Source organism: Bison bison, unplaced genomic scaffold, assembly GCF_000754665.1.
Source record: "Bison bison bison isolate TAMUID 2011002044 unplaced genomic scaffold, Bison_UMD1.0 scf7180017864456, whole genome shotgun sequence".
Lineage (NCBI taxonomy): Eukaryota > Metazoa > Chordata > Mammalia > Artiodactyla > Bovidae > Bison > Bison bison.
This window is the reverse complement of record NW_011495018.1, coordinates 9,577,612-9,591,919: the sequence shown is the minus strand read 5'-3', so window position 1 is coordinate 9,591,919 and position 14,308 is coordinate 9,577,612. Positions and strand designations below refer to the sequence as shown.

The window sequence follows — 14,308 nt, the reverse complement described above, 5'->3', positions numbered from 1 at the left end:
AAGGCTTTCTATCTCTCCTTGCTATTCTTTGGAACTCTGCATTCAGTTGCATATATCTTTCCTTTTCTCCTTTGCTTTGGGAGCTGTTTTACACATATGTTTAAAACAGGCCCATGTGCTGTCCAGCAAGCCACTGGTTATGTGCATCTGTGGCTTTTCAGAGAAGTTTAGTTCAAGAAACTTGGGGGAATGTTCAGGATACAGATGAACTACAAATCATGAGATTCCTAAACTGGTGGAAGGGGAACCAGGGAGAGGACCAAGTAAAAGGATGTACAGTTTTCAGAAAGTAAAGTTTTCAAGTGTCAAATGCCTAGTATTTATCCACTGGATTTAACAATTTTGGAAGCGTCACCAGCAGTGAGCCTTTAGGATGGTGGGAAAGGAGGTGCCCCACAGCATGGTGGGAGCACTCATGAGGAGACAGCAAGTGATTGTTACTTTAAAAGGAGGTAACTTGAGAAGGGTCACAGTAATTTTTTGAAGACGAGAGATAAACAGGGTTGAAGGGCAAGTGCTGGGTCTGGAGAAGGGATGACTCACAGCAGAGACCGGGGATGGGGACACAGGAGACCAAAGCCTCTGCAGATGAGACAACTCTACCTCTGACATGAGAGGGAAGGAGTGAGAAAGGACGGGTGGAGAAGAGCGGGAAGAGGAACCAACTAGGACTCAGAAAGAACATCAAGGACGGACCTGACGGCCCAGCACCCCTGGGAGCAGCATCACTTGACCCGAAGCTGCACAGCTTTTCTCTGTGGTAGTCAGCAGCTCTCAGGTGCAGAGAGGACTACTGCTAAGATGAATCCAGGGTTGGCGTTGCCCCAAAAAGTGGTCTGGCTTGGCTTGAAAGAGGATTGAACAGTTCCTTGTGTGTAAATCACAGGCTGAAGCACATAAAATTGCTGATATTTGACTGTATCTTACCTATGAAAACAATTTCATATGGTACAACCTAATAAGTGTTGACCTGACTGGCTAACTTTACAGCTAAAAAAGATGCACAGAGAACCATAAGGATCTTTAAGCCATTAACAACCTAACTAAAACTTTCAATGGGATAGGGCTAGATAAAGCAGAAACTCTCCCAAGAACAGAAAATACAGAATAACTGCAATTATTTGTGCATATGGCAATGAATTTCCTTTAATCCAAGACAAACATGACAAATTCCTTAACTATCAAAAGCTACATTTTATTAAAAACAATCTGTCTTTAAAAATGTTTGATCATACAATATATACAATACATGCTGCTTTCCTTTTTGGATTTCAGCACCCACTTGAGTCCTAAAAAACAAAGGAGGGAAGCATCCACTTGAGTCCTAAAAAACAAAGGAGGGAAATAGCTGGTTAACAGTTTATAAATGGTAAATCAAAAGTTCATTTAAGATGCATAAAGGAAATCTACCAACCAGCTCCTCCTCAGGGAGGAGGGCCCAAGTAAACCCACAGTATAGATCTAATGTCAGTTCTCCTCTTTCCTTCAATTACCTTGGAACAAAAGCTCAAATAATTGAACCATATATTGAGAGTTTACACTAAGTACTGAAAAGCTAATTTTAACTTTAACTCAGAACCCCACTTTACAAATTTATAGAGAAGGAAAACCAAGCAGAGTAAGACTGACTTGCCTGACATTTTAAAGGGGCAGAGCCAACAGGATCCCATCTCCTGATCCCTACCCACAGCTGTGTGCAGTACAGAATACCAGGTCATTTCTAAGATTCCCTTTCCCATCTCCTTTATAAAAATGGAGAATTATTTCATAAGCAAAACACAGGTTTCAGAAATGCCTATTACCAACATCATTCCAAGATAGTTCTACTTTAATTTTCCTTTTCTACTTTGTCTGCATAAAGTAAGCAAAGCTAATGGGACAGTGAACAAAACTGATGGGCGGATTCAATATTCCATTATCTCATTTATCCATTTATTGTGGGGGTGGGGAGAATGCCAAACCAAGAACAATCTCTGCTCTCTTTCAACTGCACATCTTAAGATGACCAAAGTAATCAATCCAAAGGTGGGAACTTGCAACCAATGGGTTGTGTTCTGCCCTTCTCACCAGTTACACACAATTTTAAGAATGGGGCACTAGAGGGAAGCAAAATCCAAATTTCACCAGAAGATGAAAAAGTGAGACAGAAACTATGATAAATACATGCAGCTGTCCCATGGGAAATGTTACCTTCAGCTGGTGTCAAGCACTTAGCCTCTGCTGGCTCTGACTTGAAGTAATCACAGGCTCTGAGATCTCAAAGGTCCTCACAATCTCCTGGTAGAGAATAGACAGCATGTGGGCACTGAGTTTACAGCAAAAGAATTCTTGGAAAAAAATTGCCTGGGGTAACATGCAGGGCTTTACCTCCCAGTCTCGATAACTCAAAGCTATAATTGCTTGATTCCTAATTTGAGTGTTTCCTCCACTTTCTTCATTAATATTAACAGGCTCTGTTTGAGAGGCAAAGTTTTCAAATCAGAAGAGGTAATCTGAACAGAAACCAATGAATAATAGGAAAGACACCTGTACCAAGCAGATGCTTAGAATATTATATCCTTATTAGGAATTCATGCATTAGTGTTGTATTATTACAATAGAAAGTAACCCCGCTTGCTTCCATTAAAAAAAAAATACATATGGTAAAATAACACATTCCAATCATTTGAAAAACTCGGCATATCTATGAACCAAACAGAGAGCTAAGGTCTAGTGTGTCCAGTATGAAAGTAAGAACTTTTTAAAGCAACTGGTAAATGCAATGAAAACACTTCATTCTGTACAGTAGGCCTTAGAAGGCAAAGAGTAATGGAGAATGTGAATCATTCAACAAAATTAAGATTCTCTCTGTATTAACCATGCTCTTTAATATTTACTGACATTTGTAAATTGTATAGCAATGTTCTTTTTTGACATCAATTTTCTAACTGTGAGAGATATTTAAATGAAACTTGTATATAAGAGGCAAAAACATAAGAAAGAAAAAAAAAAAGATTCTGGAGAGGAAGAGCTGACATTAGGGATAAAATAGAAGGAAACTACAAAAATAACTGTAATTACAGACTTTCTAAATTAAAATTGAAGGGAAACTACATCATTTCTTGTTATTCTTCACAGCAGTAAATATTGAATCAATGACAGAACTGAATCCATCAGTTTTAAACTATGATCAAGTTTTCAGTATTTTCAGTTAGTTGAGGAAGACATTGTAAAAGTTTGTCGCCTAAAATAAAAACTCAATTTACATTTAATAAAATACATTTCACACCCTCCAGTAACAAATACATTTTCTTTAAAACTAACTTTTCTGGACATAGAATCATTTACCTATTACTGGCAGTCGGTCTCGGTCAAGTCTTATTCTTGCAAAACCATCCTGTAACACAAAGACTGAAATTTAGATTCAAAACCTTCAGGCATTGGATGAAAAAATTACTCAGTGAGAAAATTCTAAACCTTAGACAATCAAAATATACCATAACAATAGTGTGGAGTGTATACAGACAAGCCTTCTCTAACATCTCCCTCTACATGGGGTATCTTTCAGGTTCTAATCAGCTTGCTTACCCAGGCACAACCTCATCCCCAAGATCTCTTAAATAAAACTACAACCATCTTGGCTCTTTGACTGATTCATACTTTTTGAGTACTCCACATTTTATTATTATGATTATTTTTTGGCTGAGCCATGCAGCTGGTGGGATTTTAGGTCCCCCACCAGGGACTGAACCCAGGCCCTCAGCAGTGAGAGCGAGGAGTCCTAACCTTTGGACTGTCAGGGAGTTCCTGAATACAACACATTTTATGATGCGTAATACTATCACTGACCGTTGACCGAATATGCTTTAGTTATCATTTCTGAAAAAACACTTTTGTCCAAAAAAAACCACTTTTGTCAACACAAGATTCTATTTTGTTAAAATCAAATTAATCTTAGAAGTCCAGGATTGCAACTGGACATAAGACTGAAGACAGCCTAGAGAAAATTCTTAAGGTACACTTCTGAGAATTTTTCCTTTTTTTTTCTCCTGAACCATCTGTTTTGAAATTACTTCAGACTTAAGAGTTACAAGACTACTGCAAAGACCTCCCATACATTCTTTCCCCAGGGTCACCAACTGTTCGTGTTTTGCCATATTTATATTACTGCTTTCTCTCTGAAAGTGAAAGTGTAGTCACTCGGTCGAGTCCGACTCTTTGCAACCCCATGGACTGGCTTCTCTGCCCATAGAATTCTCCAGGTAAGAATACTGGTGTGCTTTGCCATTTCCTTCTCCAGGGGATCTTCCAAACCAGGGATCAAATCTGCATCTCTTGCATCTCCTGAACTGGCTGGCAAATTCTTTACCACTGTGCCACCTGGGAAGCCCTTTTCCCTACAACTTCGGCATATATTTCTTGAAAACAAGGGTATTTTCTTACATAACAACTAACAAATTTGGGAAATTTAACATGTATATCACATAGTTACCTAATCTGTAAGCTCCAAAAATGTCTAAAATGTAAAAGCAAGCACTTAATTTTTTAGCTAGTTTCTTTGGCCTGTGACTCGTCAGTGTTCTGCTGCTGCTGCTAAGTCGCTTCAGTCGTGTCTGACTCTGTGCGACCCCATAGATGGCAGCCCACCAGGCTCCCCCGTCCCTGGGATTCTCCAGGCAAGAACACTGGAGTGGGTTGCCATTTCCTTCTCCAATGCATGAAAGTGAAAAGTGAAAGTGAAGTCGCTCAGTCGTGTCCGACCTTCAGCGAACCCACGGACTACAACCCACCAGGCTCCTCTGTCCATGGGATTTTCCAGGCAAGAGTACTGGAGTGGGGTGCCATTGCTACAATGGGTCTAAAACACATACTGGTCAGTACAAATTCCTTAGCCACCTCTCATCTATACCTGTTATTATTTACTCTTTTAAAAGCAAAGAAAAACAGAGAAATAATCTTAAATCTTACCCTTATAATAAAAGAAACATGAAAGATGTTTTCCACTGTCCGGGGGAAAGAATGTGGATCAACCACAAAGTCAAAGAAGGACATCGGAGTATCAGCTAAAGACAAAAGAGGAAAAAATTCTTCAACAGAGGAAAAATTACTTTTGCTCATCAATTAAGACTAATATTCTCTAGTGTTAACCAAAGAAAGGAAGTGGGCATTCATCCTGTTTTGGGATGGAAATCAATATAACCCCACTGGAGGACAATCTGGTATATCTATTAAAAATCTGCATGCCCACTTCCCCGGCGATCCTCCTTTAAAAAGCCATCCTACAGAAATATTAGCCCACGTGCACAAAGTGGTGTGCCCAGATTTTTCACTCCAGCAGTTTATACAAGAGAAAAATGCTATAAAGAACTTGTCCACTAACAGAAGATTTGTTAAATGTATGATACAGTCACCCAATGGGAATCATTGAAAAGAGTAAGCAGGATCTGCATGTACCAATATGGGAAAATGTCCAAATGGACAAGTCATCTTGCAGAAAAATGTGTATATTATTTTGCTTTGAAAAAAGCAAAACACCACCATCACCAACAACAAAAAATCCCAACTACTTAGTTGTATATTTATTATGACTGACATAGACATGAGAAAGTCTGAAAATACACACATCACATTTTGTAAGTGGCGACCTCGAGGGAGTGAGGTCAGGTAGAACAGGGTACTTGGCTTTTTACTTTTCTCACGTCTTTGGCATGTATTATTTTGTAACAGAAAAAATATCCTGTCTTTGAAAAATAAAAATGAGAATTTCCTTCACCAATGTTCTCATGGGATTTCTAGAGAAATCTCATAAAAGACATGTCAAGAAAAATCAAAATGATTCAAGCATTACATATATGCCTTTTAAATAAAAATAGCTTCTCATTGCAAGTGACACACGCCTAACTGACAAATACAGGTTGCTCCATTTTGAGCTTGGTATCGTACTTACGATCTTCTTGAAAGTATGTTTGCAACAATCCCAAGATTCTTTCCACTTCTTTTTCTGTTGCTTCTTGATGAGACTCTTCCATTCTTTTTAACTGAAAATATAAAGCTGTTATCAAGCAGACTGACCTACTTGCCTGCCTGTTAACCTTTTCTGCTCTCTTCCCCGGCCAAACTCCTCTAAATATCTTTTACTTAGGATTTCTAACAGTTTTTATTCCTGTCTTAAAATTGATAGTTAAAAAAGATTTTCCTAGCTTTAGTAACATTTTCATATGAATTATCTGAGAGGAGTAACATGACCAAATCCATCATTTTCAGGTTGAATGTAAAATAGCAAATTATAAAAGGGGCAGTGGTTCTCACCTGGGAGTGATTTTTCTGCAGCGCCACCCCACCCCCCACCCCCACGATGAGATATTTTCTAACACTTGGTTGTCATACTTGGGACAGGAGGGGGGAACATGAGAGGAGGCTGTTAGCATCTACTGGGAAGAGGCCAAGGATGCTGCTAAACATCCTACAATGCACAGGAGAGCCTCTCACAGCAAAGAATTATCCAGCCCCAAATGCCGACAGTGCCGAAGTTAAGAAACCTGTTTTGGGAGAACTAATCCATACTACAGAAATGGGTTAAGAACTAAGACAAGTGGCCCATCCAATAAAATGTTTAAAGACTAAACACCTCAAAAATGATTCAAACATTAAATGGTTACTTTTTAAGTGACAGAGCCTGACTCCAGACCCAAACCCTGAGAAAAGACAGCCAAATTACAGGTATATGATACTAATGGCTATTTTAAATTAAGCGTTTTAAAAAAGCAACATTTGAACAAACAAACCTGGGCAGGCATTGCCTGCTGCTCTTCTATCATACGAACTTTTCTTGGACGTTCAATTCGTGGCTTTGGCACAGGGCACTCTCCTTGTATTGAACCCAACCTAATGAAAAATATGCTTTCATGTCTTTGTTTTTAAAACAAACTAATTTCACTAACTGAAAGCAGTTCCCACAGCATCCTCAAATTCAGCCCAGGCATCAGTGGTGTACGAGTGACACGGGACCAAGACTCTGTCGGGTTTGTGACAGCCTTTCTGCTCCTTCTGTGTTTCTCAAAGAATTCAACCAGGTTCCTCCCCAATACCTTTGTATTTTACTCTCAATAGTAAGTCAATCAATATGCCCTCTGTGGTCCTCCCAGCTAGCCTGTTGTCTGTTTCGCAGAGCCAGCTTCAGAGATCAGAGGAAGGACGAACGTGTGTGGGGGACGGGGATGAATAGCCCCACTGGGCTTTTGGGGGTGCCAGAGCAGAGCCCCACTGCCTGGGACTCCAGAACACACCTGTCTTACGAGATAACAGGTAAGGCAGAGGCCACGCGATTCCTTTCCCTTTTGGACTCCCTCCACCTCCCAAAACCCTACAGCAACAGACATAGCAGGCAGAAAACAACCAGGGCCCAGAGAACGCAGTCCCCTGTAGTCCCTGCACTGGAGGGAATCAAAGCATACAGTAGAGATCATGTGGGCGCTAAGCTGCTTCAGGCATGTCTACTCTTTGTAGCCCATGGGATTCCCCAGGCAAGAATACTGGAGTGGGTTGTGGTGCCCTCCTCCAGGGTATCTTCCAGACCCAGGGATGGAACCTGAGTCTCTTATATCTCCTGCATCAGCAGGTGGCTTCTTTACCACTAGGGCCAACCGAGAAGCCCAAGCAAACCTTACCAGATGGAAAGAAAACATGGGGGAAAGGTCACTGCAGGCCAAGGCAACAGCAAGTACAAGGCTGCAAAGCTGTAAGTAAATCATTAGCCGCAAATTGGGCTAGATGATGACAAAGGGTTTAAGTTATATAACCCAAGGCTATCTTTCTATTTTTTTTGGACATGCCTCGAGGCTTGGGGGAATCTTAGTTCCCCGACCAGGGATTGAACCCACACCCTTGCCAGTGAGAGCTTGGAGTCCTAACCACTGGATCACCAGGGAATTCCCAAAAGGCTATCTTTAGATCCTGCATTTATGGTGGAGCCTAATTCAACAGCAAAAAAAAAAAGATTTAGACTTTTCCTATAATAAAGAAATTTGATCTTTTTGCTGTAATATACAGTGATTCTGGGCACTTGAATTAAGGGAAGTCTTGTTAAAAACAGATGCCTCAGGAAATAAGAAGAAAACCCAGATGCCTGTCCCTGCACCATAGACTTATTAAATCTACATCTCCAAAGCCTTCTGAAGCACTACCAATCTCAGGAGGTTTAGAAGGGCACTCAGGATAGACAAATGCCCTAAGCTAACCACTTAAGGAAGAAACCACTTGAGTGGTTGCCCTGGAGAAATTATCTACTGGTTATTTTAAAGGCTGTCTTACAAAAGAACCAGTAAGGGTTGTTCTTAGCGTCTTCATATGACTGAGCTAGGAAATTAAGACAGAAGCCAATTCCATTTGAGTATAAAGAAAAGCTTTTCAAAATCAAAGCTGCATCCAAAAAAAGAGGAACTGGGCAGTTTATGTGACAGTGACTCAACTAGTCTTCAAATACAGGACAGCGATCATCTGACAGGGATTATATATAATAAATGGCACTTTGCATATATTGGTAGACTCTTAAGATACCTTTCATAGGAGGTATCATCCTCCTACGTAATAAGGACTTTTAAAGACGATAAAGCCAGACATTATGTCACAGACCTAAAGTCTCCCATGCTAGAAGGCAAAGGTGCCAGCAGAGTGCCCTGATAAGGAGGTGCCAGCCCACGGCCTTTCCTGCTCCAGTTAAGCTGGATGAGGATCCATCCACAAGATATTATGGGCTTTTAAATCAAACTTTAGAAAGTCTCCGAGCGATGGCATCATGACTGTCTCCTCTACAATACCAAATAATTGTTGTCCCTACAATAAAATACAATTTAAGGTTTACAGATGGCTGGTCTGTCAGATTTTCAAAATAATCTTACAGAAAGTGGAATGTATGGGTTTTATTAAAGGTGTTTTCTGCTGTTTTGCCTGATATTTTCCAGGAGTCATAGACTATGAATTCCAAATCAGAACTGTCTTCATCACGGATGAGTTCTTCAGCTTCTAGTGGATTTACACCCATATGAGTCAGCTACAAAAACGAAGGGAAACAGAAACCCCAGTTAAGCCACGAGCAATCGTTCAGGGCACTCAATTATCTCTATCACTACACAAAAGGCCAGAGGCAAAGTCTGTTTTCAGTGTCCTAACATATTGGCTCAATTTCTTATTACAAATTTCCTGTTTTCAAAGGCACCTTTCTTTTTGGCAGAAACTATTCTTCAAGGTACTCAGGACTTTTTGGTGAGAAAGTGAGATGATCCAGACCAACGGGTCCCAACTGGAGCAATTTAACCCCCCCAGGCATTCTGTCTAGAGACACTTTTGATCGTCACAACTGGGTGGATGGCAGGGAGGGCTGTGTTACTAAATGCCATAGAGGGCATTTAGTGGGTAGAAGCCAGGATAGTGCTCAGCATCCTACAGCAGGTGCCAACGCAACAAAGACTCAACCAGCCCAAAATGCACTTAGTGCCCAGGCTGAGAAACCCTGCTCTAGCCCCTGCAGGCCGAGGGGCGGGCAAACCAGAACTTAGCTCGCTGGGCCTGATCTCACACAACGCATTTTTATAACTATCAGCAATGCTGAATTAGCATAAAAATAGAAAATCACATCCCTAAGCAAACGCTCTGAGATAGAACATGCAAGTTTAGCTGGCTTTCAATTTTCATTTCCAGCCAACCTCCTGGAGACCGCTGATTAGCTTACAGATTAGGTTTTCCAGGGAGCAGCACCTAGCATAAGGGAGATTCACTCATCTTAAAGGTTACTTCCTGGGAAGAGTTGGCAGAAGTCTAATAATTCTCTTATCTCAAGCTATCTTGCAGAAAGTGTATTAAATTTGCTTTTATGAAAGTACATTTTTATTACATTATAAAATTATGAAATGCCTAGAAGTTATCAAATTAAAACAGCAATACCATATATAAACTAATCAAAAAGCCCTCAGAGAGCTTAACCCTTTAAAGGCAGTTAAACTTTGAAGAAAAGAGAGGCTGCCAGAACCCAGAGAGACACAGTCAGCACTGTTCCATTCTCGTGCCAACCATTCTACCACTGCACACTGGGAGGAAGACATTTCAGTTTTTATCTGGTCAAATCTACCAATTTTTTCTTTATAGTCCTTATATTTGGTGTAATACTTGAAAAAATCCTCCCGCCAGAGTCTAGACAGCTATTAAATTGGGGGTCTGCATGGACCGCTTTAAGACTTATGGAATTTAAAGTACAAAGCTCACCCTGATAAATAAAAGTAATTTTTAAAAAGATTACCCAATATATAGTCAACTTTATTGAGCATTTTCCAAAATGCACTTCAAGTTTTAAAAAAAGAAAAATTTAAGGTTTAAAATTTAAGTTAAATTTTTTTAAAAACATCAAAAACCTCATCTGCTTCATGCCTTTACAAAATAATTTATCTTTTCGGATCTCATGGTACTAAATCATTTTAATAACCTTTTAACACACAGAAAGTCAATGTCCTAACAGAAATGCTAGGACAGAGGTTGGCTCAAAGTAAAACCAAGATGAAGAAAAAAAAAAGTAAAATACAAAGTTCATCTCATTGTGCTTTTTGGGGGCAAAAAATTCATCAAGCAAAAGTTTCAAAATTTCGGGTAACCACCATCCAATCATTAAGAGGCAAAGACAGTTGAATAAAACAACAACAAAAAACAAAAGCAGAACCCCAACCATACGCGTATGGTTCTGGAATATTCTCAAAGACAAATCAAAACATGCCCCTCCACCAGACATAACTCATGTCCAGCTGTACTTTACCTGTATGTGGGCTTCTGCCCAGCCTAGGACAAAGGTCCCAGGTCACTGAGAATGAACTCATGAACTGACGAGTGAGGGAAAAAAATGGCCATTTGAAATAAACCTAGCACCCTGAGTCTTAGAAGGCTAGGAGATTTTCAAACTGCTCTAAACTTCCAATCTAGATTCCACCACGTAGTTCGATTGTCATGTGTTTAATCTGGTTAAGATCTCTCTGGAGGAATCTCAGGCCCAAACAAAAGGGTAAATAAGTGAAGACCATGTGATATGGATATAAGCAAAGTGGATAATTATACACTATGTGAGATGAAACATTGTTTATTACGATTCTGTAGCTTTGAACTTACTAGAGTTTCCACGTATCGTAACATATCAAACGAGTTCAGGTCAGAACGCAGCTGCTTTGCCTTCTCTTTGCCCAAATCTGAAGCCAGAACAAGAAAGTGGGCATCCAGAACTGCTTCTCTTGCTCGGGACACTGTTCGAAAAAGAAGGAACATGCTTATCCACAGGCATTTTCCCAAAACTTCCAACTGCACTTACTCCCCATTTCCCATTGGACCAAAAGAAAAAAAAAAAATCTCAAACACACTCATCTCTGTGTAAAAACAGGTTCCCCTGCTCAGCTCACCTAAAAAGCCAGCTCTCTACTACACTGTTCCTGCTTCTGGGAACTGAATAAAAATTTCTTCATTAACCGCAGTTTAACAAAACCTCCATCATCTCTAACATTGGCTGTTCCCTCGGACTCCAGTAACCCATCCAGGCACTATTAACACCTGTGTTGACAATGGAAGCCAAGCTGAATGCCCACGGTGTGTAAGGCGCTGTGCTTGGGCGTGGCCAAGACCGGTAACAGGTAAGTTGTCAAGGAGCTTCAGGTGAAGTTCCGTGCTGGGCAGGTAGTGGGAGATGCAAACTCTGCCTGGCAGCACAGGTCCCACCACATGAACAGCCTACAGGCAGCAGGGCCATGACCTCCAAGGAGGATGATCCAAAAAGGTTCATCTTTCAACATTTAAGATAAGCCACAGACAAGAAAGGATTTAAATAAAAAGAAACAAGAAGGAAACGGGGCCAGGAAACAGGATGAGGTCTAGGGAGATGGGGGGGGAGGGTTCATTAGAGAAAGACACAGCAGGACTGAGGGAATCAGTTAGACCAGACCCCGAAAGGGAACAGGCAGTGTGGAATAGTGCTCCCGGAACACCAGCAAAGGCGAACTGAAAAAGCAGCCAACAGACAAACCCGGCAGGCAGAGTTCAAACACACAAATGCCTCTCCCTGGCTTGCTCCTCAAGGCCACTTCATTTGAATTTCTGATTGCCCAAACACTCCTCAGGCTGATGAACGCACTGACTCCAAGTTTTGTATTCATATGCACAATTTTCTCTCTGGTTTTATTTCAGGAGAATTACTGTGAACATGACAATGAATGAGAGACAAGAGGCAAAAGCAAGGGACCAGTTCCTGGGCTGTTCTAGACCTCCCCTCCCCGCTGCCGGCCCATCACTGCCACGAAAGCTGTGAGAAAAGTGCCCATCTCCCACCGATGGATTCAAGCCTCTGAAGAGTTACAGAACATCCAGTCTGTATATATGGAGGATGCAGAATTCTTTGTTGGCTGACTGTCTCCTAGGGCCCGGTTGAGTAACTGTGTCTTAAAAAGGCGACCCAGCTAGCATAGTGGAATTGGCCAAGCAGGAAATGATCTGTTAATCAACAACTTTTCAGTGGTGGGTGAATAATAGGGGACAAGGGGTCAAAAGCAACCCTGAAGAGATAGCCTGGGCAGGGGGTTCCAATCTCAGAAGAGAAGAAAAAGCTAGAGAGAGTGGAGGAGGGGTTGCACCAGGTGGAAAGAAAGAAATGTTCTGGTTCTCAGAGAACATGTGGAGTGGTGGTGTCCAGGCAGCGGCCAGCTCTGTTGACTTCTTCACCTGCATGGGTCTGCACTCTCCTCTTCTGCTCCCATAGAATTTAGAGAAAGGCCAGGAGGGAAAAGTAGTCTGAGGACTTGTCCCCAGGCTCTGTGACCCAGTGCCCACACCATCAGGGGCTGCCTGACCTGTCCTGTCTTCAAACACAGAGACCACTCTTAGCACTAACACTGCTGCTGCTTTTCATTCAAACCAAGCTTTTATTTCAGAGCCCCCTTCACCCCCTACAATGCTAGAGTTCAGTGCTGAGATTCTTCTCTTTCTCAGGCCCCTCCCCTCACTGGAGACCAACAGGGCCACCTGAAGACACGGCCATCCCCACTGGGTTATATTAGGTGGACCAAGAGCAAGGAGCTTAGGGACGGGAGGTCGGGAGGAAGGCAGGAAAAGAAACAGGATGTCAGAAACCAGCTCAGTTCTTTCTTTAATACATCCAATGCATTCTGGGTAGTCAATAGAGTAGAAAGATAAGACATAAAAGTTCTCAGCAGTCAATACAGTAGAAACAAAATACACAGGAAGTTCTCAAACTTGAACAAGCAACAGAATCACCCTGGGCGCTTGTTAAAACTGGCTGCTGCTCCCCACCCCCACCCCAAATTTCATGTAAAGCTCTTACTACCTGCTTGTACTTTTGAAAGTGAAAGTGAAGTCGCTCAGTCGTGTCCGACTCTTTGCGACCCCATGGACTGTAGCCCACCAGGCTCCTCTGTCCATGGGATTCTCCAGGCAAGAATACTGGAGTGGGTTGCCATTTCCTTCTCCAGGGGATCTTCCCTGACCCAGGGATCGAACCCAGGTCTCCCGCATTATGGGCAGACGCTTAAACCTCTGATCCACCAGGGAAGCAGGGCTTAGGGCCTGATAATGCACAACCACAGTAGTGGTGCTACAGGGAAAAAGGTTCCAAACCTAGTAAAGCACTCTTATAAATGGGGGTTGTTTGGTGTCAAGCATTCGGTTCTCAGGCAAAACTAATTAAAATTACCCTAAAATATATGATCACAGAAAGCTTCCTTTCATAAAATAATGAATTACCTCCATTAAAGAGAGTGTTGGCCTCTTCAAGGACCTCTGTTAACTTGTCGCTGGCATTCAATATATCCTCCCGGTTTTCTATTTTAAAAAAATAGAAGCTTTGGGAAAGGTGCCATCATAGGCTAACAAGTCATTGACAGAGTAACCAGCTGCAGCTGGAGAGCCAAGTCCCAGCCCCCACCCCCAACCCCATCCCCGCTCCCCGGTGGAGTTATTTTCAAGCTGTATTTCTTAACCAAAACGGCCTGACAACAGAAAAGATGACTACCCCTTTAGCAGAATGAACTTGGAAAGGGGGCCCACTTGGTTGCCCCTAACCTTCACCCATGGGCTTCCACGCCTTCTGCAGCCTCTGAGGAGCGCTCTTAACAGAAGGGTTCTCCAACTCTGCAAGCCACATCTTGCAGAACCGGGCCACCCAGAGTCAGAATAGGTAGGTCCAGGGTGCGCTGGAGAATTTACATTTCTGGCAGCTCCCGCGGGCGGGCGACTGCCGGCGGGGAATCGCTGGATGTAAGAAAATGCGCCCCGGCTCCTAGTGCCTCCTCTCCCC

The 14,308-nt window shown here is 42.0% G+C and overlaps 1 protein-coding gene across 1 annotated transcript; it reads right to left on the bottom strand.

Annotated features, from left to right (window-relative positions):
• Window positions 1-1,125: 1,125 nt before the first annotated feature.
• On the bottom strand, window positions 1,126-13,855 carry NSMCE4A (non-SMC element 4 homolog A (S. cerevisiae); the record flags this gene model as incomplete). The annotated part of the gene is made up of 10 exons (XM_010859580.1): window positions 1,126-1,324; window positions 2,191-2,277; window positions 2,368-2,453; window positions 3,328-3,376; window positions 4,948-5,042; window positions 5,927-6,017; window positions 6,765-6,864; window positions 8,877-9,028; window positions 11,125-11,255; window positions 13,756-13,855. Coding segments are annotated over 9 exons (879 nt in total), but the record flags the coding sequence as incomplete, so codon positions are not given.
• Between the last annotated feature and the right edge of the window lie 453 nt (window positions 13,856-14,308).